The 26,276-nt window shown below is 41.5% G+C and overlaps 7 protein-coding genes across 11 annotated transcripts in view; 3 read left to right on the top strand and 4 right to left on the bottom strand.

Moving 5' to 3' along the window:
• Positions 1–3,737: 3,737 nt before the first annotated feature.
• nompB (intraflagellar transport protein 88-like protein nompB) lies at positions 3,738–7,230 on the top strand. Its single transcript, XM_070277213.1, has 9 exons — positions 3,738–3,944; positions 4,003–4,202; positions 4,267–4,507; positions 4,564–5,317; positions 5,373–5,572; positions 5,637–5,984; positions 6,038–6,596; positions 6,943–7,032; positions 7,094–7,230. The coding sequence occupies exons 1-9, from the start codon at positions 3,828–3,830 to the stop codon at positions 7,219–7,221; spliced, it is 2,637 nt and encodes an 878-aa protein (XP_070133314.1). The 5' UTR covers positions 3,738–3,827; the 3' UTR covers positions 7,222–7,230.
• A 41-nt stretch (positions 7,231–7,271) lies between these two features.
• Positions 7,272–11,188, bottom strand: Lamp1 (lysosome-associated membrane glycoprotein 1). Its single transcript, XM_017240351.3, has 4 exons — positions 10,931–11,188; positions 8,640–8,966; positions 8,356–8,577; positions 7,272–8,299 (listed from the first exon to the last, which is right to left on the bottom strand). Exons 1-4 carry the CDS (start codon positions 10,983–10,985, stop codon positions 7,959–7,961), a joined length of 945 nt encoding a protein of 314 aa, XP_017095840.1. The 5' UTR covers positions 10,986–11,188; the 3' UTR covers positions 7,272–7,958.
• A 267-nt stretch (positions 11,189–11,455) lies between these two features.
• Positions 11,456–12,523, bottom strand: Pmvk (Phosphomevalonate kinase). Its single transcript, XM_017240379.3, has 2 exons — positions 12,204–12,523; positions 11,456–12,119 (listed from the first exon to the last, which is right to left on the bottom strand). The coding sequence occupies exons 1-2, from the start codon at positions 12,275–12,277 to the stop codon at positions 11,633–11,635; spliced, it is 561 nt and encodes a 186-aa protein (XP_017095868.2). The 5' UTR covers positions 12,278–12,523; the 3' UTR covers positions 11,456–11,632.
• Positions 12,524–12,621: 98 nt separating this feature from the next.
• Hakai (E3 ubiquitin-protein ligase Hakai) lies at positions 12,622–14,188 on the bottom strand. The gene is made up of 3 exons (XM_017240378.3): positions 13,723–14,188; positions 13,187–13,665; positions 12,622–13,122 (listed from the first exon to the last, which is right to left on the bottom strand). Exons 1-3 carry the CDS (start codon positions 14,072–14,074, stop codon positions 12,688–12,690), a joined length of 1,266 nt encoding a protein of 421 aa, XP_017095867.2. The 5' UTR covers positions 14,075–14,188; the 3' UTR covers positions 12,622–12,687.
• Positions 14,189–17,384: 3,196 nt separating this feature from the next.
• On the bottom strand, positions 17,385–18,395 carry PCNA2 (Proliferating cell nuclear antigen 2). Its single transcript, XM_017239957.3, has 2 exons — positions 18,199–18,395; positions 17,385–18,134 (listed from the first exon to the last, which is right to left on the bottom strand). The coding sequence occupies exons 1-2, from the start codon at positions 18,304–18,306 to the stop codon at positions 17,475–17,477; spliced, it is 768 nt and encodes a 255-aa protein (XP_017095446.2). The 5' UTR covers positions 18,307–18,395; the 3' UTR covers positions 17,385–17,474.
• A 208-nt stretch (positions 18,396–18,603) lies between these two features.
• Positions 18,604–20,768, top strand: LOC108124295 (zinc finger protein weckle). Its single transcript, XM_017239903.3, has 3 exons — positions 18,604–18,884; positions 18,950–20,238; positions 20,311–20,768. The coding sequence occupies exons 1-3, from the start codon at positions 18,693–18,695 to the stop codon at positions 20,570–20,572; spliced, it is 1,743 nt and encodes a 580-aa protein (XP_017095392.2). The 5' UTR covers positions 18,604–18,692; the 3' UTR covers positions 20,573–20,768.
• A 1,089-nt stretch (positions 20,769–21,857) lies between these two features.
• Positions 21,858–26,276, top strand: part of Lar (tyrosine-protein phosphatase Lar) — a 111,377-nt gene continuing 106,958 nt past the window's right edge. For all 5 annotated transcript variants that reach the window (XM_043213237.2, XM_043213235.2, XM_043213230.2 and 2 more), the window contains exon 1: positions 21,858–22,155. The gene's annotated coding sequence lies outside the window, so the exon portion shown is untranslated. The remainder of the gene's footprint in view (positions 22,156–26,276) is intronic.

The raw sequence follows: 26,276 nt of genomic DNA, 5'->3' as shown, positions 1-26,276 counted from the left end.
AATCTTTGCAATAAAAAACCCACCATAATATTCTCCCAGTGGCTCTTAAAAAAAAACTTTCAAGCTAGAAAAAACCTAAAGAACTAATGATGACATATCGATTTATTTATCCAAGGATACTGACTGGCTTGTCCAATAATTTTCGGACACTTTGAGGACTACTGTAAGAGAATTTAATGACTGGCCAAGGAATAAAGATGGAGATACGACTTTTGCTGACTTCAGCAATGGCGATTTGTTTTCATTTGCCAAACTGCCTGAGCTGAATGTATACTATTGCAAGCGGAAATCATTAAAAATTTCCGGCATATTTGGCAGCATCAGTGATTGTTACGTCCTCCCCCTGAATTGCTCCTCCCTCCCCCCGCATCCTTAGTGAAAAGAAAATGAATTGTAAGAAAAATGGAAAGACGAAAAAATTGCAATAACCACAAAAGCTTTTTGGAGTTTTCAGTTTCACGATCTTCTTTTCGGCACAAAGTTTTTTCGGCTACGCGCCCACAGACCAAATCGGTTTTAGCTCTTAGCCAAGTTAGGAAGCGTTGCTAGCCGTCAATTCTTTTATCCCCATTGTGGCCGATGCTGTTGCTCTTTGGCCTTATTCTTTTTTTTTTTTGTAGCTTCGCCATCCTTGTTTCGCCCTTTGCGCGTTAACCCGGTTAACAAAAGGACGCTGAATATTCCCACAGCTCAATCGAATTTCGCCCCAACCAATTTGTACGCAAATCATTTTATCGGCCACAACAGGAGCCAAAGCGCCAGAGTCATCGCCACCTCGTCATAAATTTGAATTTATTGTGGTTTCAGATACTCTAATATGCAGCCTAATAGTGTAAGATTCAAAACCAAAGATCTTTGGCTTTTTCCACTTATCCTTATTCTTAAAAAAAATAGAAGCTTTAACTATATTTAACATTTATTTAAAAAAAATAGTGTATATGTATATTTTATTTGAGTTTATATTTCCTTCCATCAAAGGCTGCGAATGAGTTGAAGTCCGAGGTCCTGTGGGTTTTCCCTGCCGTCTGGCATTTTGCATTTTCCATAAAAATATGATTGTTGTGTTTTCTTTTATTATTTCGCCTTCGTCCGTCTTGCCTTCTTGGCTTCGAAAGCTTATTTATTTATTTTGCTTTGCTTTTTCTTCTGCTATTATAGAAGAACTCGGAAAAAAAGGGACACCAATGTTGACATGGCCAAGGGGAATTCACAATTTATCATTTATGATTATGAAGATGGCTCTGGCGATGCATTCGGGAACTTTCGGGACAGAGACCTCTTGGGCTATCTTGGGCCACTCTGCCCTCCAAAGTTTTCCACTAATCTCGACCATTTTGTGAAAAGTTTCTTTCTTTTGATAGGACTCTGCAATTTGCATATTTATTTAAATTCTTGCTTGGGAAAAAACAAAGTCTTTTGGCAAATCTTTGTTTGGTGTGAACATGCTTTATTGGTCATTGAGTTTAAGTCAAATTATTGCTTGTTTTTATAAAAGGAGTGAGGTTAAAATTGTGTAAAAAATTGTCTAGTAATTCCCTAAGTGAAAACCATATTTCTCATAGGCAATGGTTCATTTATCAAGTCGCTGTTTGGCCACCTGGCCCTTTCTTTAGCGGTAATTGCCACACGGCAACTTTTCACCAGTCCACCCTCTGACCTGTATTGGTGGAAGGGAATCGGAACGGATAAAGGATATATGTACGATATATGCTTTATTCGAGCACAATGACAAACAATCGAAAACTTTCCAATCTGAGCGACTAGAGAGACGACAGAGTCCCGATCCCATTCCAACTTTGATGACTGTGCGGTGGCGCATAAACTACATGGCAAAGTACAATATTGAGTGCTATTACACCCACCCACACTCACATACGAAAAGAAAGGCAGAGAAATGCGAAGAAAGGGGTGAGGAGTAGAGAGAAAAAGCGGGACAACTTTCGGCCATCTCTTGTAAAACTTCACACGCTCAGTGGACCCCGACGAGGCAGAAAACTTGAACTTTTAATTTGTTCTAAAGTAAATTTTAGCCAAAAACTTTAAGTCATATTGGTAGTATGTTGGTTTGGCTACTGGAATTCCCTCTCCCGCGTCACCCATACGTGCTGTTTTCCGTCGCGACAAGCTTACATGGGATGAGCCTTAGACGGGATGGCTTGGCGGCAAAATTTCTTCTCGACCACAATCGACACAAAAGCAGCCCACACACTTACATCACATTGTTTCTAAAAAGTTTTGTAATTAGATTTACATTTAAATAAAATAGAAAATTCTACTTATAAGGTCTGAGATTTCTGGAGAAATTTTCAACTAGTATAATGGTAATGAACTATATTACTCATACGCAGTGTTGTTTAATTTTGTCTTGAATTAAATAGAAACATTACCTAGCCTTACACCACTTTGAGGAATGGCTAAAAAAAAAACACAAAAATGTCGACAACATTAACCAGATTAAAGCAGACATAATCAATCTAGGCAATTGGCTTACTGACTGAATGAACGACTGCTTGACTCCCTGAGTGACTGACTGACTCAATGACTGTCGTCCAAGATGTGGATGGAAAGCCATAGACAGCAACACCTGGAAGTGGGCTAGGCAAGCATCGCGCTGACACAAAGAACTTCGTTTGATTAAGCAAAATGCCTTTGGCAGGCAACATGACGTGGCAGCCCTACTGCCTTTCTCCTCATCATTCCATGCCACCTCATTCCCTTTGTGCCTCTGCCAAATGCAATCAGATTACACTTCGTTTGGTGCCAGGGTGTTCCCCCCTTTAGGTTTTTTTCTATTTCTACTCCAGCTAAATTGTCAGCGATAACACGGCGAGCAGAATAAAACGGAAAGGTCCTGGCTCGAATGAGAAGCGGGCAAATATTATCCAGAGTTCCCTGTTAAACATCAAGTATACGTCGAGGTCACCCAGCGCATCTTCTTGTCGTGGAATGCCCAACAGCCAGGGCGAGACGGTGAAATACATTCCATATCTCCAGCACAACCATATTATAATTTGTTTCACCTCGGGCAGTCCGGCATAGTTACAAAGTAGCGTCGTAAAAACGTCAGAAACGATAGTGTGGGGTAATCCCCGCAAGGCTGCCGCCCATATAGTCGGATATGTGTTTATCATTATATTCCTACATTTTCGGCTTACAACTTTTCCTTTTTTTTTTGGTAAGGGAATCCCCTGCTCGAAGCAAGTTTCATTATCAAAGCTTCAAATAACAAATCAATTGTTTCATTTTTCATTTTGAACAAAAAACATTGTCATGATCATTCATTCAAAACATTGCTTTATAAGAATATAAGACATTATATTTTATTTATATTTTTGAAGCCTTTTTCAGCCAAAAATAGAAGATTAAAGCAAAAAACTCTGCTGGAAGGACTTTATGATTAATGTTTTAATGTATTCCATTTTTACACTCAGTTAAGACATTTTACATGTTTCTTTGGAAACTTACACTGTGTATTTACATACAATACAAGCATTTAGAGGCGCCATCTAGGAGTCAAAACTGCGATACGTTTTTGTGTTCTTTTGAGATTTTTTTAAATTTAACACATTTTATAAATATTTTAGGTGTGGTATTCAACAGGTTTATTAAATTTTATTTATTTTATTTTTTTGTATTATTAAATAAGTTTATAATTGATACCAAAGCAGCAGGTGGTGGCATTCAGCTACCTAGCTCTGCTCCACATCTCCATAGAAACCGTCAAGGCGACCAAAACAAATGCCAACCCCCAGTCAGTTGCAATCATTCACAGAAAATAAGTGAAACAATAACATTACAATAATAATAATATAAAAAATAAAGAAAATATGACTACCAATGAGCAACAATTACCGGAGCAAACTAGAAGCGAAACGGATGCAGTTCCTCCGCCGCCACCAACGGCGGCTGGCAGGCCCAGACCTCCCACATCACAGCTTTTTTCAGTGAGTTCTAAAGTCTATAAATTTCTTTAGGCAATAAATTGAAATTGTTATTATTTAGCGAGGAAATCTAATCAGTAGCCGGGCTGGAGGTGACAAAACTGCCTTGGCCCGACCTTCGACTGCTGTTCGGGCCGTGGGCTATGCGGCCAATAACAGCGGCTCTGCTGGCCAAAGGTTTGACCAATTTTTCCTAGAAAAGGCCAAACAACAAACCCTTTCATCGGCCAATGCAGCTGTAGATGCAGCCAAGGAAGTCAAGTTAGTAAAAAGGACACAATTATCCTTAAAAATCTATTTTAATGCATTGTCATATATATTTTAGTCCTCAAATCAAGTACAAGAATCTGGAAGCCAAGATTGTTAAGCTTCTGGAATCCTCCATTGTGTTATCCTGGCAAAGTTCTGCTACTCGGTCAAATGTTGATGTTAATCCTGATACCAAATCCTCTCTGACGGAGGCCTTGAACAAAGCCAAGGAAGCATTCTCTTTGGATCGAACTTTGCACCGATTTCGGGATCAACAAGGAGAAAATGTTTACCACAACTTTGATTTAACCTATGCGGTAGGGGATAATTATCTTACTTCTATATATCTTTCAACAGACTATCCTATTTTAAGGTATTTTTCAATTTGGCTGAGCAATATGAACGCAATGATCTGCACATCGAGGCCCTCAACACCTACAGTATTATGACCAAAAACAAGATGTTCCCGCAGGTCAACCAGTTGAAGATCAACATGGGAAATATCTACTACAAGATGGGAATCTACCAAAAGGCCGTCAAGATGTATCGCATGGCCCTGGACTCGGTGCCGAAGACTTTGAGTCAATTGCGTCTGAAGATCACCGAAAACATCGGAGTCCTCTTCGTCCGGATGGGCTCCTATTCGGATGCCGCCTCCAGCTTTGAGTTCATCATGTCGGAGCGCGGTGACATCAAGAGTGGCATCCACCTGGTTCTTTGCTACTACGCTTTGGGGGATGTGGAGAAAATCAAGACGGCGTTTCGCAGCCTGTGCGATGTCCAGGCGGGGGAAGCAGACACCGATCTGGATAGTGAAAGTCAAATCCTGAAACTGCAACAACAGGCTGGAAATGCGGCTGGTGTCCAGGATTTGCAAAAGTCCTTGGATCGGGAGGATAATGGTGGTGCTGATGTGGCGGTTATCGATGCCGAAGGTGGGGGTACCTATGAGAAGGTCCAGGAGACCGTCAAAACCTCGGCCAAGGAAAAACAGCGCTACGTGCTCCAAGCTATTAAGACGGATGAACTTGCTCTGTACACAAAAAATCGAAGGAATGCGGAGAAGAGATCCATTACGATGATAGTTGACTTGATTTCGCCGATAATCGAGGAGAATTATAATGATGGTGAGGACTAGGAGTACAGACTTTGTTTAATTATACTTATAATACCGCCCTCTAGGCTACAATTGGTGCATTGAGATCATCAAGACTTCGAATCTGGCCTGGTTGGCCAACGAGCTGGAGCTCAACAAGGCCCTGGTATATTTGCGTCAAAACGATGTAACCCAGGCCATCGAAACTCTGCAGATGTACGATCGCAAGAGTGAAGGATCCATGACAGCCAGTGCTCTGACCAACCTTAGCTTCATCTACATAAGTGTGAGTTTTGAAAGACCATATGAAAAATAATTTATTATATTCATGACCAATGATTCTCTATTAGTTGGGCAATCTGGAGATGGCCACTCATTGCCTCAATCAGCTGCAGGAGATTGGAGCCTTGGAGACGAGTCCAATGGCACTGATTAATGCCAGCATTGTGGATTTGAAGAAACAGAATCTCAGCTCTGCCCGCGATCGCTTGGAACGGGCATTGGAGCTTCAACCAACCAACTTTGAGGCCAACTACAATCTAGGATTAGTGGCTTTGGCACAGCAGGACTATGAGCTAGCTGAGGAGCGATTTGAGCTGCTAAAGGCTCAGTTGATGGTGCCACATTCCGTGCAACATAGTCATGTGTTTTACCAGCTGGCCAAGTTGCAGGAACGTCGCCTAGGAGTCGGATTTAAGGTATTCTTTGGGTTATTTTTCATTTTAAAGGTGCGCCAATATATCTGTTTCAGGCTAGCGCTTCTCCAGGAGCTGCTTTACAAGCCTACCTCCAGGTTCTGGGCATATCCGCGGCGGATATCGATTCGCGTCTTTTCGAAAAGGTGGGATCCCTGTACGAGCAGATCCAAGATCACCAGGAGGCGAATCAATACTACAATGAGGCGTATCGCATCAACATGAGCGACATTAGCATTGCCAGCTCCATCGGCTCCTACTACATAAAGCTCCAGGCCACAGAAAAGGCACTCTACTACTACGAGCGAGCGGTTCTGGCCGATCCCAATGACCCGAACCTGATGTTACGCATCGCCAGTTGTTTCCGGAACTCGTATCTGCCACCCAAGCAGTATCTGGGAATGTTCCAGAAAATATACGCCCGCTTCCCCGAGAACCTCACCTGTGTGCGGGCCCTGATGCAGGTGACCAAGTCCCTGGGCCTGACCGATCTCCATGAGCGGTATGCCAATGACTATGCCCGTCTCCACAAACAACAGCAGGAACGGCAGAATGAGCAGCGTTATCAGCAGCAGCGCCTTTCCTCAGCCACATCCTCCAGCAGCCGGATGAGGGGTATGAATTGTAGTCATTTTTTTTTATCGTTTATAATATTTATTGCTCGCAAAAAAATACCCTACGAAGTGAATGAAATGAGTTAACTACAAGGTCAAAATTATCTTTCTATATTTTTCGGAAAAAATGTTATTCCCATTCATTCATGATAGAGAAGTTCCATTTGAAATTCCCACACTTTCCGGTTCATTGTGGGACTGTGAGTCCCTCAGTGGGACTCAGTTCCATTCCAATCCATTCATTTTAACATACATTATGAGTAAAGCCTTGACTGACTGACTGATAAGAAAAAAGCGATTGTGGTTGCATGTATTTCAATAAACTAATTTTGAAACAATTTTTTTAGCAGTTCGTCTATCGAACGAGGAAAGGTTCCAGGAGAACAGCGACTTATCCAAGAGCATGACATATACGCAGAGTCCTGCCACGTTTTCTGGTAAGTCCTTTCTACAAAACTATTTCAGGACTTTATAAATATATGTATTTGTACTCGGCAGTTCAACAGTTTGATCCTTTGGGTCCACCAGCGGAACGTCCTCGAACGGGTATGTATCGAGGCCAAAAGAGCAGAGACGACTCGGACGATGAGGCAGAAATGAACGCCGAGAGCTTGTTGCCCATCTAAGATCTCAAGTTATTATAAAAAAATAAAGTTTTAATTAAAAAAACAGGGAATTTTGTAATTTTTTAATATTATCTTTATTACGCTTTTAAGGCCAATAATACATAAATCTTTTTTCTTCTGATATAATTAGGTTTGGAATTTAAAATGATGACCGTTCTATTGAAAATTTGACCCTTGGTATAGTCAATATTTGCTTAAAGTACGTAATTAACCATCCTTATTAGCCAAAGCGTCGAGTTCCTCGCCCGTTTTCACCTTTCTCGAATGACACGCTAATTACATTACGTGATTGATTTATTGAGTAAAATATTATTATGTGCTTCTATTACAAGTTTAAAATTTTGGGCTCCTCATTGGTAAATTTTTTTAGAGAAAGGTTTCGGAGTGACAGACACGACGGAGTAATCTAATTTCAATGTACAATACAGAGTTCAGACAGTTACAAATACATAAACAGAGTTTTCAGATCATAATTTTTTGATATAGAATCGCCTATTATTTCCCACCCCTTTTAGACCTGCTCGTTCCAGCGCGTTTTCCGACGATAATTGTATAAGAAAACGAATAATAACTCCTACAAATCAAATGGTACAAAACAAAATGGATCGTTTCTCATACTCACAGACTGCTTCCAATTATCAAAATCAATCTTAATTTTCTCTCTAACGCTTTACTTTCCATTTCTCTCCCCACTCTCATATCCAAATTTCCCCAAATAAAAGGCTGATGGGCTTCCTTTAGAAGCTCATGTAGCCGCGCGAGGTAGAACGGCGTCTGGCACAGAGATACGAGATGAGAACAACCAAAATCAGACCGGCCAAGGCAATACCAACAGCAATGGGCACAACATCCGAGGTCTCGGAGCTATCGCAATCGTGCACAGTTGAGAACCCGTTGGCCTTCTCCGAAAGGAACGCCTCCACCTGGACTTGGCTGACGCGAATCCAACCAATCTCCTTCTGCGAGTCCACAGTCTCGGTCATGTTCAACTTTTGAGCCCGTGTGCAATGGTAGGACATATTTTCGGGTGTCTTGAATTCGCCAGTGCTGTTATGGAACAGCTGAATAGTTTGGCCCTCTGAAATTGTATTTAAAATAATTATAAGATCTTAAACCATCTATGAATCCTCTCACCCTTGGCATCAGGATAGTCATCGACGGGCACAGTGAAATGAATCAGGATTTGGGACATCACAACGCTATCGTTTCTCTTGGTGAACTGAAGGGTGATCGATTCCACCGAAGTATTAGAGCCCCAGGTCAGTTCGATGGACTGAATAGTCTTACTATCGCAAACATGGTCTCCGATCGTGGCGTTGCTTGGAACATTGAGTAGTCCATGGGAATAATTTCCATCTAAAATACCAAACATAGATTTAATATTTAATTTTTATTTTAAATACCCTCTGTATTCTTACCCTTGGTCTCGTAAGTAAAGTTGAACTGAGCAGCCATCTTGAGGAGAATGCACGTGGCATTCCAAGTTCCCACCGATGGCTCTGGATAAGGTTGAGGGGCATGGGTCGTGGTGGGTACCGGAGCGGGTGTGGTGGTCGTTTTTGGTGCTGGTGTGGATGTCGTAGTAGTGGTTGTGGTGTCCGGAGTTGGTGGCTTGCTGGTGGTTGTGGTGGTCGTCGTTGTTAGCTTTGTGGTTCTTGGTGTAGTAGTCGTTGTGGTAGTGTCTGGTTGTGGGTGGTCTTCCCCAATCTTAGCATCCTTTAGCGACAATAAACTTTGAGAGAGCACTGAAAGATCAAACAAAGTAAGAATTTAAAATTACATTGGTTTAAAAGATAGGCAGGAAAACTAGAGGCTAATGAACTAGAATTGGATCCTCAACCTGGGGGAAAATATTTAAATAAGAGATAACAAATAGCAGTGTGCTTCCTTGATTAACACTCGACTTTGTACCTCTTTTGTGTTGTTTTTATCCAGCCCTTATGAAGTCTGTGAATGATATGACTCACTCTTTATTGAATGAATCATTTTTAGTGATAATGGATTAATCCAATCATTTTTAACATTAATTTTATGAAGTGAACATGTCTTTTGATAATTTCTGTTTTGCGATTTCCACTCCCTGGTGTACCCCGCCCGAGAATGTCAGCATTTTTATCTAGGTTTCTGTCCCCCTATCTGTCTCCATTCCCTACGGAGAAGTCATGAGTTTTCATACGATTTCAGCAGCAGTGCAATGAAATGAAAATAAATACGGTGGCGTTGTTTTCCTATACTAGGTGAATCATCGATTTAGCTTAGTGGAATATTTCTGCTCATAAACAGTAATTTAATATTAATTTCTTCCATTCTAGTGTGACATCCGCTGTTGGACGCTGGGTACGTGAATGCGGTCTAAGTCACCAACCATCCCGACCGACCGCGACCCACCCACCTCGAGCTCGTTCTAGTTCAATGCCATTCCGTAATGCAGTCCAGAGAGATGACCTTTAAATGCAAGTTAAGCAAGCAGACAAACAGAGCAGAGGCAGAGGCAGACTGGCGGACAGACAGGGAAAGAGGGCGTGTCGCGCCTTAGACATGTAATACAATTTTCAGGCGAAGAGAGGAAAATGCTGGGAAAATGAATGGTTTGTGGTAATAAGATTTATTTGCCACAGCCATGCAAGAAGAGTGCCAGAGAAGGTAGAAACAATATATGGCGTTAACCTTTGAATGCAAAGTATTCAAGGGTTTTTATTCAAAACAGAGGAAATGAATCATAAAATTATATCAATTAAAAGAATATTTGAATATACAATATTCAAAATACTACATGTCTTATCTCCTATGTACTAAGTGCGGAAAAAAAATGTTTATATATTTTCGTAATAGTTTTTTTGCGGTGCCCTGCTTTTGATTGAGTTCTTATCTGCAAAATTCTACTACCAGTTGAGACACTCGCTTTGTAACTTTTCCATTCTATCGACTAATAAACTATGGTGTGTGCCACATTTTGTTGTGAAATCAAATGCAAATATGTGCGCCTGCATGTGGAGATTAACAATGGAAAATTAGCCGACAAACCGCAAGAAACCGGAGACTGCAAATGACAAAAACTAAAACGCGGGGTAGTACCGCCCCGTACCACTCGGCTAGTAATTACGAGGGCGATAAGCAGGGAACAACAATATCCGGGGCATAGTAGTTAGTAAAATAAATATCAAGTTAGAAGTAACATTGCGGGTCGGAGGAAGCCCAGACAAGAGATGGGATATGGAATAGGCTTCCCGTATGAAATGGAATTCCTATAAGGGAAAGCCGGAATAGATCCAGACGGTAGTTCCTGCTGGTTTTTGGGATGAGTTATTTTTCAGGATGTTAGGTCCCCCAAGCACGCCCCTGTTTCTAGGGGGGCGTTAACTGCAACGGCACCTATCCACCATTTTGTTAGAAGTGCCAGCAAATAGATAAATGACGATAAATCTGGATAATTGCCGAACAGGCAGAATTATTCTCTTCACTCTTTGTTCATCGCTGCTAAAATCCCCGAAACGACAACCCTTTTAATCGCCCGTGCTTTTGTTTTTTTTTTTTTACTTTTGCAGATAAAAAGCACAACAGCTGGTTACGTGAGCGTAAGCGAGATGGCACACGAAAAATAAAATAATTTGCGATGAATAAGCAAATTGAACAAAGGCCTCCAGTGCGACGCAGTTTATTTAAGGGGGGAGTGCAGGGGTCACGTAGTTTCTCGTTTTTCATATCTCACCTGATCCACTCAGCATTAACAGTGCCGTGCATATCACCAATTTGCTGGCGAACATCTTGATGGATTCTCTGATCTCCGGTTTTCTCCTAGTTTCAGTTCGGTTAACTTTGACTCCTACGCTTCTTGCTTCTCTGCGTTTTGGGGCTCTTCTCCGTCTGCACCGTCCAATTTAGTTTTCTTTTCTTGTTTCTTTTTCTTCTATTTTCTGGACTGGCTGTTGGTGTGACCGCTTGGCAACTGGCTCTGCACTTGAAATCCGCTCAACCTTTCGGTCTAGCGCGACAAAAATACCACAGTGCAGGGAATAAATACTGAAAAATACTGCGCCGATCAGCTGGAAGCGAGGGAATGATTTTGGAATTCAAATTTAGATTTTCAGATACTCGTAGAGTGGCAATAAAATCAAGGAAGATCTTACAAATTATTCTAGTTTAAAAGAAAATCCAGCAAATATTAAGAAGACAAACATATTTCTGATAAATCCTTATTACTAAACAAGCCCAAAATATGTTCACACCTTCTCCATTTAATTAGTTAAATACAATTTATAAATTATTAAGTATAAACTTAGCTACATTCCTTCACAAGGCAAAATATTAGCATTATCTAATACACTTTTTCTGTGCCAAATACATGTTCTATCAAAAATACACTGATGCCCCGAGGGCTCGATTCGAGTAATAAATATCTAAAGCTTCAAAGTTACTGCAGTTTCATGGTCTCCAGTATTTGGTCAATGGACACCTGTTCATGCTCATTATCGTTGGCCACCACTACGTCGAAGCCATCGAAGTCGTCCAGATCGCACTCGGACGGCACATCGTCGATGCCCGCCGTAAAGACCCATCCGCGGGCACTTCGGGTTTCTGGACGGGAGGTGAGCCGCACAGTCAGTACCTTGTCGGAGCCATAGGTTTCCCGGAACCACTTGATGTCATTTTTGCGCCTCACATCGCTGACCAAAATGTAAGGTGTCGGTCGACGGGCCAATGCCTCTTCCATGGCCACACGACAGAAGTATCCGTAATCCCGAGCGCGAACCTCATCGCTCCACACAATCATGTCTCGTCGGTACTGCTCTTTGTATGGTCCATCGCTGAGCAAGGCCGCCAAATCCAGCTGAAGCTTGCGAGCCCATTCCGACTTAATGGGCTCCGAGATGCGAACAATCTGTGCCCGGTCAGCCAACCTGAAAAAGAAAACTTTTATTAATGAGCCGCATCAAAGAATAGATTCTTGTAATTTCGAAAAGCGATGTTCGTATATTACTTACTTTTTCTGAAGCCTTTCGGAGATGTAATCCTTTCCGCACTTGCGCTTTCCACTGATCAGTACAATTTTCATCATTTTTCTTCTGGCCAACTTTCACTTTTGCTGGCAGCGCAACTTTTGGCCCTGCCCTCGTCACAGTGGATGTCTCGAAGAGTTCATCAGATTTCCACCTCGTCGGCGATCTAGACTACGCCTCTGACACCGGAGTGTCACTCTTTTTGTATTTATGCTAATGTTTCATTCAACAATTGGACGAGGCGCTAGATTTGTTTACTGTTTGCATTTCAGCTGACTTGAACCAAATGAGTTATCGTTGCAATAGACTTATCGATAACTTGATAATTGGGCGGGATTTCTAGTAAATTTAAAAACTTTGTATCTATCACTTTTGAAAATACTTTTTATTCATCCTTAACATACAATTATAATCTTAACTAATAGCCGCCTGCGTAAAAAGCTACACCCTTGGGCTTAGGGTCTGTCCCCTATCTGTAGTATTGCGATTGCTGCCACGATCCGCCCACTCCCGATTCGACGGAGCCACCGACTCCCGATCCACCTCCACCACCACCAGCACCACTGGAATTTGGACCAGATGCAATGGCGCCTCCCACCGCTGCTGCTGTACTGCCAAAGGAGGCGAGCACGCTGCTGTAATAGGAGGCATCCGCCACCGCCTCTGAATGGTGAGGCTGACCCTTCTTCAAAGTCTGGTGTAGCGAGGCTTTGCCTTGGTGACAGTCCTGGGCATTGGCGTTGTTGATCCTCGCCAGATTGGCCAGCGTGAGAGTTGAGTGGTTGCCGTGGATGGCGTTTTGGGTGGATCCCGGCGGCGCTATGCTACCGATGGTGGGTGCGGGGCGCGTTAGAGGGCGGACGATGGAGTTGGGAATTGAGGTGGGAACAGACGACTCGGAGAGCTGCAAGGGGCAAGCATTTTTATAGACAGGACAGCTTAGTTTAGGAGCCATAGCTACCACTCGCCTTGCGCTGCTTGTGCAACTCCAGGGGCGGTTCCACCTGCGGCAGAGGCTGTAGCGGTTGAAGCGGCTGCAACTGCACATGTCTGTGGTTGATGTGTGCCTGTAAATCTCGTTGCGAGAGGTAGGTCCTCCGGCAGCCAGAGCTGCCGTACCGACTACCTCCGTGGGTGCACATGAAAACCGTACCCAGGCCGCTTTGTTCCACGCGGAGTACTTTGTCGTTGCAACGGGGGCAGCTTTTGATCGGTTCAGCACGGGCGCACTTGAGGCAGAAGACATGCTTGCAGGGAATCATCCGGCCGTAAACGAGAATCGGCTTGTCACACTGGTCGCAGCAGTGAATCATCGGGTTGAGCACCTTCTCTCCGATGAGGCTCACCTTGTGACTCCACTTGAGACGCAACATGGGCTCTGGAGGACCGCGCGACAGTGTGGTAAAGGTGGGAGCCTCCAGCTGCGATATGTCAGCTTCCATGTCAACTGTGCAAAAGAACAACTTATTAAATACATATCATATTTAAATCCATTTCCACTCACTTGTCTGGCTTAGAACAGGTGGAACCGCCTGCTGCTGAAGTTGTGGCACTTGCGGATGTGGAGCTGTCATCTCAGCGACGCCACCCGCTGGCTGGGGGGGTTCTTCTGGAGCGGAGGCTACCTCCATCTCCGTTTCCTTATCCAAGTCCTGCATAACAGCATCCTCCGAGTGCTCCACTCCACCGGGACTGTCCTCCAAGGCTGCACTGCTGGCTGCCAGGGCTGCTGCGGCATCAGCGGCTAGGCTCTCGTCGATTTTCTTGCCACGACCGCGACCGCGTCCTCGTCCTCGTCCCCGTGCTCTTGTGCCGCGCCCACGTCCACGGCCCCTTTTAACTTCCTCGGTGTCCATCAGTTCGCCGTCGATGCCTGTTTTCTTGGCGATTTTTGTATTTTTCTGCTTTGTTTAGCTCCGCATTTGCGCCTGTCCAGGGTTGTCAACTTAGCTCTGCAATAAAATAAGCGCTGCCAACTTATCATGGTGTATTCTCAGTGTGACCATTAATTTAACTAATCAAATTTGCAATTTAAAAAGAGCGGGCAAAAAAATTTGAAAATTCAAAATATTTAAAAAAATATTGGTACTCAATTTGAAGAGAATCGATGTACAAATCTTTTAAGGTATTCCGCTCAAGAATCGAATGAGTATTGGCAAAGATATAGCCTTCCCAGGCCGACATATGTACATATGTAAGGCCTCTTGGAATTGGACTTGGACATGCATTTTTGGAAATTCGGACACCCCAAAATATTTGACAAAAAATCGAAAAAAAATATTTTGTCTCAGGATTTTGATGCAGAATGTTGGAGAATCGATTCAGAAATCGTTTGAAACATTCCGCTTGAGAATCGGATAAGAATTGAAAAAGATATCGCCATCGCCGTGGGCCCTATAGGGGAAAACCCCACTTTGAGGGCATCCATCAGGAAAAATTGACAAAAAATCTGAAAAATATTTTGTGTCAGTATTTTGATGCAGAATGGTGAAGAATCGATCCAGAAATCGTTTAAGATACTCCGCTTGAGAATCGGATAAGAATTGGGAAAGATATCGCCATCGCAGTGGGCCCTATAGGGGAAAACCTCATTTTGAGGGCATCCATCAGGAAAAATGGACAAAAAATCTGAAAAATATTTTGTCTTAGGATTTTGATGCAGAATGGTGGAGAATCGGTTCAGAAATCGTTTAAAACAATCCGCTTAAGAATCGGATGAGAATTAAGGAAGATATGGCCATCGCTGTGGGCCCTATAGGTGAACACCCCATTTTTAAGGCATCCATCAGGAAAAATGGACAAAAACTCAAAAAAATATTTTGTCTCAGGATTTTGAAGCAGAATGGTGTAGAATCGATCCAGAAATCGTTTAAGGTACTCCGCTTGAGAATCTGATAAGAATTGGGAAAGATATCGCCATCGCCGTGGGCCCTACAGGGAAAACCCCATTTTCAAGGCATCCATCAGGAAAAATGGACAAAAAATCTGAAAAATATTTTGTCTTAGGATTTTGATGCAGAATGGTGGAGAACCGATCCAGAAATCGTTTAAAACAATCCGCTTAAGAATCGGATGAGAATTAAGGAAGATATGGCCATCGCTGTGGGCCCTATAGGGGAAAACCCCATTTTCAAGGCATCCATCAGGAAAAATGGACAAAAAATCGAAAAAATATTTTGTCTCAGGATTTTGATGCAGAATGGTGGAGAATCGATCCAGAAATCGTTTAAGGTACTCCGCTTGAGAATCTGATAAGAATTGGGAAAGATGTCGCCATCGCCGTGGGCCCTATAGGGAAAAACCCCATTTTCAAGGCATCCATCAGGAAAAATGGACAAAAAATCGAAAAAATATTTTGTCTCAGGATTTTGATGCAGAATGGTGGAGAATCGATCCAGAAATCGTTTAAGGTACTCCGCTTGAGAATCGGATAAGAATTGGTAAAAATATCGCCATCGCCGTGGGCCCTATAGGGGAAAACCCCATTTTCAAGGCATCCATCAGGAAAAATGGACAAAAAATCTGAAAAATATTTTGTCTCAGGATTTTGATGCAGAATGGTGTAGAATCGATCCAGAAATCGTTTAAGGTACTCCGCTTGAGAATCTGATAAGAATTGGGAAAGATATCGCCATCGCCGTGGGCCCTATAGGGAAAAACCCCATTTTCAAGGCATCCATCAGGAAAAATGGACAAAAAATCGAAAAAATATTTTGCCTCAGGATTTTGATGCAGAATGGTGGAGAATCGATCCAGAAATCGTTTAAAACAATCCGCTTAAGAATCGGATGAGAATTAAGGAAGATATGGCCATCGCTGTGGGCACTATAGGGGAAAACCCCATTTTCAAGGCATCCATCAGGAAAAATGGACAAAAAATCTGAAAAATATTTTGTCTCAGGATTTTGATGCAGAATGGTGTAGAATCGATCCAGAAATCGTTTAAGGTACTCCGCTTGAGAATCTGATAAGAATTGGGAAAGATATCGCCATCGCCGTGGGCCCTATAGGGAAAAACCCCATTTTCAAGGCATCCATCAGGAAAAATGGACAAAAAATCGAAAAAATATTTTGCCTCAGGATTTTGATGCAGAATGGTGGAGAATCGATCCAGAAATCGTTTAAAACAATCCGCTTAAGAATCGGATGAGAATTAAGGAAGATATGGCCATCGCTGTGGGCACTATAGGGGAAAACCCCATTTTCAAGGCATCCATCAGGAAAAATGGACAAAAAATCTGAAAAATATTTTGTCTCAGGATTTTGATGCAGAATGGTGTAGAATCGATCCAGAAATCGTTTAAGGTACTCCGCTTGAGAATCTGATAAGAATTGGGAAAGATATCGCCATCGCCGTGGGCCCTATAGGGAAAAACCCCATTTTGAGGGCATCCATCAGGAAAAATGGACAAAAAATCTGAAAAATATTTTGTCTCAGGATTTTGATGCAGAATGGTGGAGAATCGATCCAGAAATCGTTTAAGGTACTCCGCTTGAGAATCGGATAAGAATTGGTAAAGAAATCGCCATCGCCGTGGGCCCTATAGGGGAAAACCCCATTTTCAAGGCATCCATCAGGAAAAATGGACAAAAAATCTGAAAAATATTTTGTCTCAGGATTTTGATGCAGAATGGTGTAGAATCGATCCAGAAATCGTTTAAGGTACTCTGCTTGAGAATCTGATAAGAATTGGGAAAGATATCGCCATCGCCGTGGGCCCTATAGGGAAAAACCCCATTTTCAAGGCATCCATCAGGAAAAATGGACAAAAAATCGAAAAAATATTTTGTCTCAGGATTTTGATGCAGAATGGTGGAGAATCGATCCAGAAATCGTTTAAGGTACTCCGCTTGAGAATCTGATAAGAATTGGGAAAGATATCGCCATCGCCGTGGGCCCTACAGGGAAAAACCCCATTTTCAAGGCATCCATCAGGAAAAATGGACAAAAAATCGAAAAAATATTTTGTCTCAAGATGTTGATGCAGATTTAAAGAGAACCGAAGTAAAAATATTTTAAGGCATTCCGCTCAAGAATAGAATGGCTATTGTCAAAGATATAGCCTTCCCAGTGGCTTATAATTAAGTATTCCATATATTGCCCACTTTTTGTAGGATAAAAAATTTCGTCGAGGAAAATTGACAAAAACCCGAATACCCCATGTCTTATTAATATAATATTTTATATTTTGTTTTAAATGTTATAAAAAAAGATAAAAAATGCTAAAAATATTGCACATGATGTCAGTCAGTTGCCTATACATCGGCATCATCCACTTTTGGGGCCAGGTAATATCGAATGTAACCATAATCTTCGATGGCATATTCCACAAGCAGTGGAACCTCGGCGGATAGGCAAATCTTTACACGCTCTGTCAGAGGGGTGGCCTTGGTGAATGTGTTCAGATACCTTCCAGCAAAGGTCTGTGTCAAAGGGTCATCCACTTCGATGGTTACGTCCCCCTTGCTGCCTTCACTTAGCTTTATATTAGCAGATCCTAAGTCGCCGTTGGCCGAAAATTGGATGCCCTTTTTGGAGCAGGCTATCGTGACCGATTCGCTGAACATGCTCATGTCCCGGCAGATGCGAGCGAACTCCGCGGATGGCATATGAATAGTGCAACAGTAATCGGTGTCAGGTATTCCCAGATGGTCCTCATCCAGATTGAGTAGCTTTAGTTCATAGTCCGCGGTGCGCTCCTTTTCTCCTGATTCAAAGCTGAGGAGGAGCTTGTCCGGTTTGTCGCTAGCGCTGAGGGTCACAGTGTCGTCGCTGTTGGCGCACTTAAGTACTTTGGCCAGGGATTTGAGGTCAAGTCCAAGTGATACATTCCGATCGCAACGGAATTTCTCGAAACAATCACTTTGCAGACTCAGAGCCACTAGTGAGACATGAGAGTTGTCCATAGATTGAAGCTTAAATATTAAGATTTAAATAAATTTAATAAATCAAGACGAGTTTTTGTGTTTTTGAGCTCACCTGCAGGCCAGAGTCACTGCAATCCAACGTGCCCTGCGAGATTATCTCTTTTAGTGCCTCTACGATCTTCTTCAGAAGAAGGGTTTGTCCTAATCGCGCCTCCAACATTTTTCAAAAAGTAACTATAAAAGTCCCGTTAATTTCACAATTGGAAATAAACAAAATATGTTGGGGCCCAGCTGTTAGTATGACCGTAGGAGAAACTTCAAATGAGAGTTACCAGATAGAGTGGCTTATAGTCTGATTAGATTATTGTTAGCTACGGTAATATTTTGGAAAGTCTATGCTTTTAGAGCATTTTGATGCGCCTAACTACCAAATACTATTTTATTTAAATAATATATAAAAATATTTAAAGTTTTATTGCAATATCTGGCAACATTGCCCGGAACGAACCCCCCAGTTCTAGTTCCGGTTCCATTAAAGATCCAGCCTTCGTCCAATATGTTTACGCTGCACGGGAATTTATTTATAACTGATTGCTGAGCTCTGCGATGGCCTCCGCCCAGCTGGAGGAGCAAGTTACCCCACCGGCCGCCAGCGATTGGCGGCTGTGGTGCCGCCTCTGCGCCAAGGACGATGTTCAGGGAAATATGAACGTCTTCCTGAAGAATGAGAACTCCGGAGACGGTCCCTCCGGCGACCTTTCATTGGCTACCGCCATTGGAAAGTATTTTTGGGTAAATGTGAGTGGATTCTCTGTGCTTCTCGCTAATTCAGAATCATAAAAGCCATACCCATTATATTTAAGATTTCCCGTGGCGAGGATTTACCGGAAGTGATATGCAGCGAGTGCCTCACGTTGGTCACATCCTTGGTGAATTTCTCGGAACGAATCACCCGAGTGCAGAAGCTCTACTGTATCCTCCAAAGTACCGGGCAGAGAGATGACTTGAATCTACAGGAACTACGCTCCAGATTTGGCCTGCTAGAGGAAGCTGAGGTGCATTATTTGGACGAGAAGCCAAAACTTGATATTCGGGAAGGATTACTTTCTGAAGAATCAACTTTTGAGTTGGAAAATCCACTAACAACAGTGGAGACTGATGAGGTGGACGAGGAGGGAGAGGAGGATTTGGAGCTGCCAGCTCCACAGCATGAGGAGGAGCAGAACCACGTGATAGATGAGACGGACGAAGGCCAGCCTCCGGTGGAGGAGGATGAAGAATCTGTTCTGCTGAAACTTTGCGATGCTTATGGTATCAGTGAGCAAGGTTCTCCCGGCGAGCAGTCGCCAAAAAAAGCAGAGAAGTCCGAAAAGGAGCACCAATGCAGCGAATGCTCTCGAACTTACACTCATGCTCGTACCCTGCACAGACATTTGAGGCAGGATCACGGAAAGATTGAAAGTATAGACTCGCTGACTTGCCCTGAGTGTTCCAAGAAGTTTCGCACGCGTTTTGGTCTGGAGCGGCATATGCAGCAAGGACACTTGCCCCTTCCAGACCGTAAGCAGTTCTCCTGTCATCGCTGCGATAAGAAGTTCACGAGCAGTGCGTCCGCCCAATATCATTCGCAGTATATGCACCTGGACGAGCGACCCCGACCTGTGATCTGCGAGCAATGCGGCGTGGGTGTGCACTCCATAAGTGCCCTCAAGGAGCACGTTTTGAAGCACACGGACTACGCACCCTTTGAGTGCGAGGTGTGCCGCAAGTGCTTCAAGTCCGCCACCCGCCTAAAGCATCATAAAGAGACCCACGATCCGCACAAGTACATTTGCCCCGAGTGTGGTATGCAGCTGAACTCCCGTCCGACCCTTAACCGCCACCGATTGGTTCACACCGATCAAATGCAGCACAAGTGCGATTACTGCGGCCGGGAGTTCAAAAGGGCCAAGGCACTGAAAAACCACCTAATCCTGCATACGGGCCTGAAGCCGTACTCCTGTGATTTCTGCGATCGGACCTTTGCCAACGGCTCCAACTGTCGGACGCACAAAAAGAAGGCGCATCCCGAGGAGCTGGCCGCCCAAGAGGCGGCGGGCGGATCAAAGAGCTATAACCGAAACATACCTAAGCTGGAGGCTCTCAAGGCGTTGTAAGTATATATTTTTGGGTTTCTTCTGATAGTTTATAATCTAAGCTAACAAAAATCTCTTTTGTTTTTTAGCACTAAAAACAAGGATAATCTTTCGCCTGTGGCTACTAAACAAAGTGGGTGCTTTGCTTTTGGAAAAAAACCAAAAGCTCCAGTCAAGGAGGATGTTCCGTTGGAACCGAGTGCAGTGCCAAATCAGGAATCCGAAGTGGCACCTGAACCCGCAGATTCCACTGATCACTCAGTAGAAACAGAACCCACAACCGAAGCCCCATCCTCCGCCATACCTACGATAGACAACATCTACCATCAAATCATGATTAACTATCGCTAAATTTAAAGAAATACAAATTGTAAATTATATCTCAAAATTAAATTCATAAAAATAGCAATGTGAAAAAAACTAGACCCAAAACTAAACATAATTTTAATGTCAAATATAAGTAATATATACATTTTTTATTATGATTATTTTGTTCATTTTAATGAAAATAAATTTAAAACTTTGTAAATAAACTGAATAAAACAAAGATTCTACAGGTCATAATTACTAAACCATCAAAAATTATGAAAAAATAAAAGTTTAATTTTAGAAAAAAATCTATTTATACACTATATTAATAGGGCGGGAAAGCCCATTTAAACGGATCTGACACCGCGCATGTCCTCTGGATGACACTAAGTTGGAGTCGGAGAAAAGTCACCCCCGTAAAGAGTCTATCCTGGTATAAAGGAATTTAGTTCAGTTGACAGCGTGCGCTTTCCTCGTGTCCTGCTCTCCGACGAAATTTTTTAAAACTTTTTGCCAAAATCGAGTGAATTAACCGATTGATTAGCTTCACAAATAAAAAAGGCCTATTCACAGGTCCAACCATGGCCAGTTTTGGCCATAATAAACCCGTTAATTAAACATTCTGAGAATATAACTCCATTCCTGCAAGTGAACCGAAAAATCAAAAAAATCGATTTATCCCCCAATAAAAACAAAGTGCATTAAATGGCCGTAAATGCCTGATGCATATCAAATAACCCAAATGTGCTTCAAATCCCATTAATAGTGATTTGAAATGTTCAAAAACAAAACTGAAAAATTGTTGTTTCATTAAATATTTATCCATAAAGAATTTTAGTGCGAATATCGTAAAGAGCAGACAGAGAAAAGCGGCAAGAATAAACTAAAGCTGTCTCAATTTTTAGTCCATAAAAAAATTTTAAGTAATATTAGGTAAAAAGTTGAAGTGAATTAAATATTAATAACGGATTTGTGGGTTAAATAAATTTAAACAAAATTTAAAAGTGTGTCCCTGGTTTTCACAACCACAGCTGTTTCTCGTGGTCCACCCTAGATATTATACGGTCTCTCTGTTTTCGAACCGGGTGAATTTGGAATGCATGATGGGGCTTCGAATGGATAAAGTGGGGAATAAAGTAATTTATTAAACAAGGTATGCTTTTAAAATTCAAGAAATACATCGCGGATCTTTAATTTTTGTTTGAAATACAAAAAAATTTAAATCTCCAAACCGGTTAAGCAGCTGACTGCAAGTGAGACCGTTGCTGCATTCATCGAAAACCTCAAATCCTAAGTTCCGTTTGTTTTGAAGAATCTGAAGATACAAATACAAAGATACAATCATCAAAGTCGGTGCAAAATCTCGCTAGCTGCGCGAAATTACCGAAAAACCAATGTTTTTTTCAAAAACGAAACGTGAATAAAGACTCTATCACCGAGGCCAGTGTTTTCTGTACATTTTTCGAGTGATTGTTTCAAAAAAGGCGCTTGGGTTGTACTGTTTTTTAACATTTTTGTCGGCGTTTTTCACTTGTTTTTTGTTTGTTTTACGCACACACTACGAGCTCGTGTGCGGACTGAGCGTGTGTTTGAGCGTGCGTGTGGATAAAAAAATCGATTCGATTGTAAGTTTTTGTCATTAATTACTGTGCAACATATTAAAGTAATTAAAACTCCAGCCCAAGACCTGTGGGAACAGTGCCCTGTCATGTGTGTGAGTGTGTCCGAGATGAAAATCCATCCATAAACCAATAAAAAAAATCTAGTTGCGGCCAAAAACGGGTCTGTGGCGGGTTGCGTGGGCGGACTGGATGTCGCCCCGATTTACAATCAAGAAAACAACATCTGAAAGTTACATGATACATATTTGTAAGCCGAAGCAACAGTGCATTCCAAAATCCGTAGCACTTGCACCATCCGCCCCAAAAAGTTTATGCCAAAAATATGCAGACCAGCCAAGGAGACCAAAAACAAAAGTTTCCGGGTGCCAAGAAGAAGCCGCGAACCGCATTATCTTCTCGGCTTGACCCAAATTGCAACTGCAACCTCTGGTCCTCCTTGACTCCCTTTATATTTGGTCTTTTGTGCCAACTTCATCGTGCCTTTGTGTCGTGAGTTTTTGCCCTCCCATCGTACCATCATCCCATCCATTGCCACCCAATGGATGTACCCCCATTCTTTTTATTTTTTTTTTATCATTTAATGTGCGCCAAGTTAATTGCCGAAAGAACTTTCCGAGCTGTTGCTGCTGTCGCCTTTTATCAGTGGCAAGTTTTAAAGTATCTCCGCCCCTGTATCTCCCTGCGCTGCCCTTAGCGGCGAAATTAAAAACTTGCCCGCCAGCCTCATTAGTTGGCAATTATGGGGCATTGGGCTCCGGCCAAATAGCTTGTCAAACTAAGAATTTCCTTATTGAAATTGTTCCGAGTTCGGGGCTGAAGAGGGAGCCAAGACACAAGACCCAAGACCCTAAAGCAATCAATAGATTCGCTCGCAATCCATTTTAGCTGCAAATACTCATTGCCTCGCGCTTAAATGACTTTTCATTTCTATTTGACCAAGGCGGCATTTTAATTAGACGTTTTAGTTGAAAGCACACGACATAGGACATCCGATACTCCCTAGTGTGGACATTCCTGCCCTGCCACTAGGGTTGATGCAGTCCCCTGGCCGACCGGTCTAGGCATCCCTCTTCTAATCCAGTTGCTGCGGGGGTTGGCACTAGAAGGTTTTCCAATTGGATTCTTATATTGTATTGTAGTGCAACTCCACATGTCCTGAATTTCTCCCCGAATCGCAAAAGCAATAAATAATTTCACCCCAGTTGGCATTTAGCTCTAATGTGTTTTTCGCAACTTTAGATTTGTTTGCAACCACTTTAATTTTTATTTGCCAGAATATCAGAGTATGGGAAATAAAATTTCGATGATTTCCAAACTAAAATAAATATTAAAGTACACACCTAAGAACTAATATCTACAATTTCATGAATTTGAACTCTTTAATTCGTATTTTTCAACTCTTTTTATGAAGCTAATGAACTCTATAAACGAGAAATGTTTATGTAATGTTTACCCTACTTCTCAATGCAACTTCATATTAATAACCGATCAATCAGTCACCGGCAAACACCACACCTTTGATAAAATGGTAATTTGATTTAGTTGTTAGCATAACAAACTTATCGAATGGGGCCACTTATCGCTCTCTGTGTGGTTAATTAATACGTTTTTTACGTAATTTTTTAGTAGGTAGTACATTATTATATAGAATTTATAAAAATTGTCACTATCTTTAAGGCAGTATTAGTAGTTAACATTGTCTTCATGGCCACTACTATTTACTTAATGGATTATGATAGTGTTTCTTATCTGAATGAAATATTTTTTTTAAAGAAAACTATAGAAAAAATGGAAAAAATTTTAATATAAGTTGGCTTGGGGTAGTCCTTGGCACTTATAGGATATAAAATCCCTTGCCAACCACTGCTGGCCAACAAAGCTTCATAAATTGGCCGTTAGTTAGTTTTTTTTTTATTTATTGTTTTATTTATCGATGACACACTTGGCTTTTGAAGAGCTCCTACACAAAATTGTTGAACATAAAACACTAGCAATACGTCTTCTTTACCCTAGATGGTCTTGATGGTCTTTTTACATTTTATTACATTATGTTGCCAAATTTAATAATTAGTCTGATTTAAATAAATTTGTATAATCATAAATCTGTGACAAAGCATTTGTAGGTCTAATCGACACGAGGCATAATCATCTAAGGTTAGAGACCTTCCGCTCATTCATTGATAATTTTGTTTTGTTTCTGTATTTTGATGACTTTTTTAATGTGTTTCCATGTCCAAATTTGAGATATGTTTTTGCAAATATAATGATCTGTTTCCGTTGTTGTAAATATGAGGAGTAATAATATAAATTTGTAAAATGTCTTTCTTATTAAAATTATTTATTTATTTAGAATAGAAGTTTTCATAGTTTTTATACTTCAACCTAAATTCGTTTACAAATATTATTTTTTTTAAAACATATCTTAAATTTTGTAATATATTTTGACCTTACATTTTACATTTCCATTTTACATAACAGATTCTACGTTTCTATATTTGCTATAAAAGCTTACAAATCCTTGGAAAAAGGCTTACAAATCTTTTAGATCTTTTTGTAGAGTTATTTAAATGAAAATCATTTTAGTATCATGTCCTGAAAATAGTCCTGTAGACCAGTTTTATAAAATAAAAACTTTTTTCCCCTAAACTTCTTGCGAACATAGAAGCTTTTGTACTACTGTACAGTATAAGAGTGTATAACAGAAGGATAAATGCTGTATTCTTTCCTACAAAGAAGTTTAATGTACGTCCTTTTTTTTTATTTAAAAAAAAAGCTCACTTCGAAATATTCAATATTTTTAGTACACATTTTTAGAACTGCTTGCGAACAGTTTGGAAACTTGAAACAGAGCTTTGGAAAACTTTTTAGTGTATAACAGAAGGACAATTGCTTTATTCTTTGCTATAAAGGAGTTCAATGTACCAGTACCTTGATGTCCTTTTTGCTATACATGGTTTATAGCGTTGACAAAGTTTCCAACCCCTACTTTATTTTATACAGATTCATTCTGTTCTACCAACTAACCCCATCTCTTTCCTAAATAAGGCTCAAAGGAAAGCTCAGTTGGTTTTCTATAAAGTGCTCAGTCGTCTGCGAATCTAATGAATGGATGAACATTGCATATTCCCCTTTTTGGAATGCCCCAGACACCCCGGTCGAGTGAGTTGCTTTGCGTTGGCATTCGCAAAATGAAAAACTAGTGGCACGCATATAAATTGCACGTTATTACCCGGTGCAACTGCAACTGCAACCATCGGACAGACATCGCATTCCCTGACGGTCACATTTTTTTTTTCCAAGTTTTGCATTTCACACCAACAGTAAAAATAACGAACCCCAAAGAGATGCAGAAAATGAGTAGAAAAAAAGCAAAGCTTTTACTTTAATTAAATGCGTGCGTGTTGGGCAAGACCCAATTTAGATTTCCTCTGACTTTGTTCTATATTCCTCAGATGTTGGTTTCTTGATTAACGGCAGCCAGCTTCGCGCTTCCTGCCCGATGCTCCTGCGGCCCCCGATGACTCTGCATAGCATACTTTTATGCTGATTGAGTGCGGCTTATCTGCATTGCCATGTGTCCTATGTCCTATACAATATTGCCGGTATGTGCGAGGGTGTGGAGGAGGTACGGTAAGCTGGCCTGAGTTATGACATAACTCATCCGATGGTCGTTTATGTCAATTGTAAGCAAATCAGCGCCGGGCCATAATCCATAAAAAAATGGCTACCGGATGTAAGAAAGTAACCGCTGCGAAACCGAGACAAATGTCATTATTAAAATGGGCATAAAAATAACATATGAATATCTGGTGAAATATAGTGCGAGGGGAGATTTCTAAGTATGAGAAGTTACTTATCTTTCGAGTGACTTCAAGGTTCCAAGGTTCAAATCATTGAAGCTGTCAGAAACTATAAGACTTTGACTATATACAACTATATATAAGCTATAAGACTATAAGATTTATCCAAAAAAGGATATGCTATTTTGATAACGTCCTTCGCATGTTGATGGCCAGACGCATCCTTTAAGCAATAAAATACCAAGCTAAAAGCCCTTCAAAATGACACAGAGAGGGAGTCATTGTTGGTGGTACTGGGGGCTGCTGCTGCTGCTGTTCTGTTAC

The sequence above is a fragment of the Drosophila bipectinata genome, chromosome 2L (genome assembly GCF_030179905.1).
Source record: "Drosophila bipectinata strain 14024-0381.07 chromosome 2L, DbipHiC1v2, whole genome shotgun sequence".
NCBI lineage: Eukaryota > Metazoa > Arthropoda > Insecta > Diptera > Drosophilidae > Drosophila > Drosophila bipectinata.
The sequence above is the reverse complement of the archived record's forward strand: the minus strand, read 5'-3'. Positions and strand labels throughout refer to the sequence as shown.

Coding starts and splice junctions, on each gene's coding strand:
- nompB (XM_070277213.1), top strand. CDS start 3,828: ATGACTACCAATGAGCAACAATTACCGGAGCAAACTAGAAGCGAAACG. Junction 4,203..4,266: donor GATGCAGCCAAGGAAGTCAA/GTTAGTAAAAAG, acceptor TATATATTTTAG/TCCTCAAATCAAGTACAAGA. Junction 5,573..5,636: donor TTAGCTTCATCTACATAAGT/GTGAGTTTTGAA, acceptor ATTCTCTATTAG/TTGGGCAATCTGGAGATGGC.
- Lamp1 (XM_017240351.3), bottom strand. CDS start 10,985: ATGTTCGCCAGCAAATTGGTGATATGCACGGCACTGTTAATGCTGAGT. Junction 8,967..10,930: donor GTTAATGCTGAGTGGATCAG/GTGAGATATGAA, acceptor TTGATCTTTCAG/TGCTCTCTCAAAGTTTATTG. Junction 8,300..8,355: donor TGACTATCCTGATGCCAAGG/GTGAGAGGATTC, acceptor ATACAATTTCAG/AGGGCCAAACTATTCAGCTG.
- Pmvk (XM_017240379.3), bottom strand. CDS start 12,277: ATGATGAAAATTGTACTGATCAGTGGAAAGCGCAAGTGCGGAAAGGAT. Junction 12,120..12,203: donor TCCGAAAGGCTTCAGAAAAA/GTAAGTAATATA, acceptor TTTCTTTTTCAG/GTTGGCTGACCGGGCACAGA.
- Hakai (XM_017240378.3), bottom strand. CDS start 14,074: ATGGACACCGAGGAAGTTAAAAGGGGCCGTGGACGTGGGCGCGGCACA. Junction 13,666..13,722: donor ACCTGTTCTAAGCCAGACAA/GTGAGTGGAAAT, acceptor TCTTTTGCACAG/TTGACATGGAAGCTGACATA. Junction 13,123..13,186: donor AGTTGCACAAGCAGCGCAAG/GCGAGTGGTAGC, acceptor TGCCCCTTGCAG/CTCTCCGAGTCGTCTGTTCC.
- PCNA2 (XM_017239957.3), bottom strand. CDS start 18,306: ATGTTGGAGGCGCGATTAGGACAAACCCTTCTTCTGAAGAAGATCGTA. Junction 18,135..18,198: donor GCAGTGACTCTGGCCTGCAG/GTGAGCTCAAAA, acceptor TTAATATTTAAG/CTTCAATCTATGGACAACTC.
- LOC108124295 (XM_017239903.3), top strand. CDS start 18,693: ATGGCCTCCGCCCAGCTGGAGGAGCAAGTTACCCCACCGGCCGCCAGC. Junction 18,885..18,949: donor GAAAGTATTTTTGGGTAAAT/GTGAGTGGATTC, acceptor ATTATATTTAAG/ATTTCCCGTGGCGAGGATTT. Junction 20,239..20,310: donor CTGGAGGCTCTCAAGGCGTT/GTAAGTATATAT, acceptor TTTGTTTTTTAG/CACTAAAAACAAGGATAATC.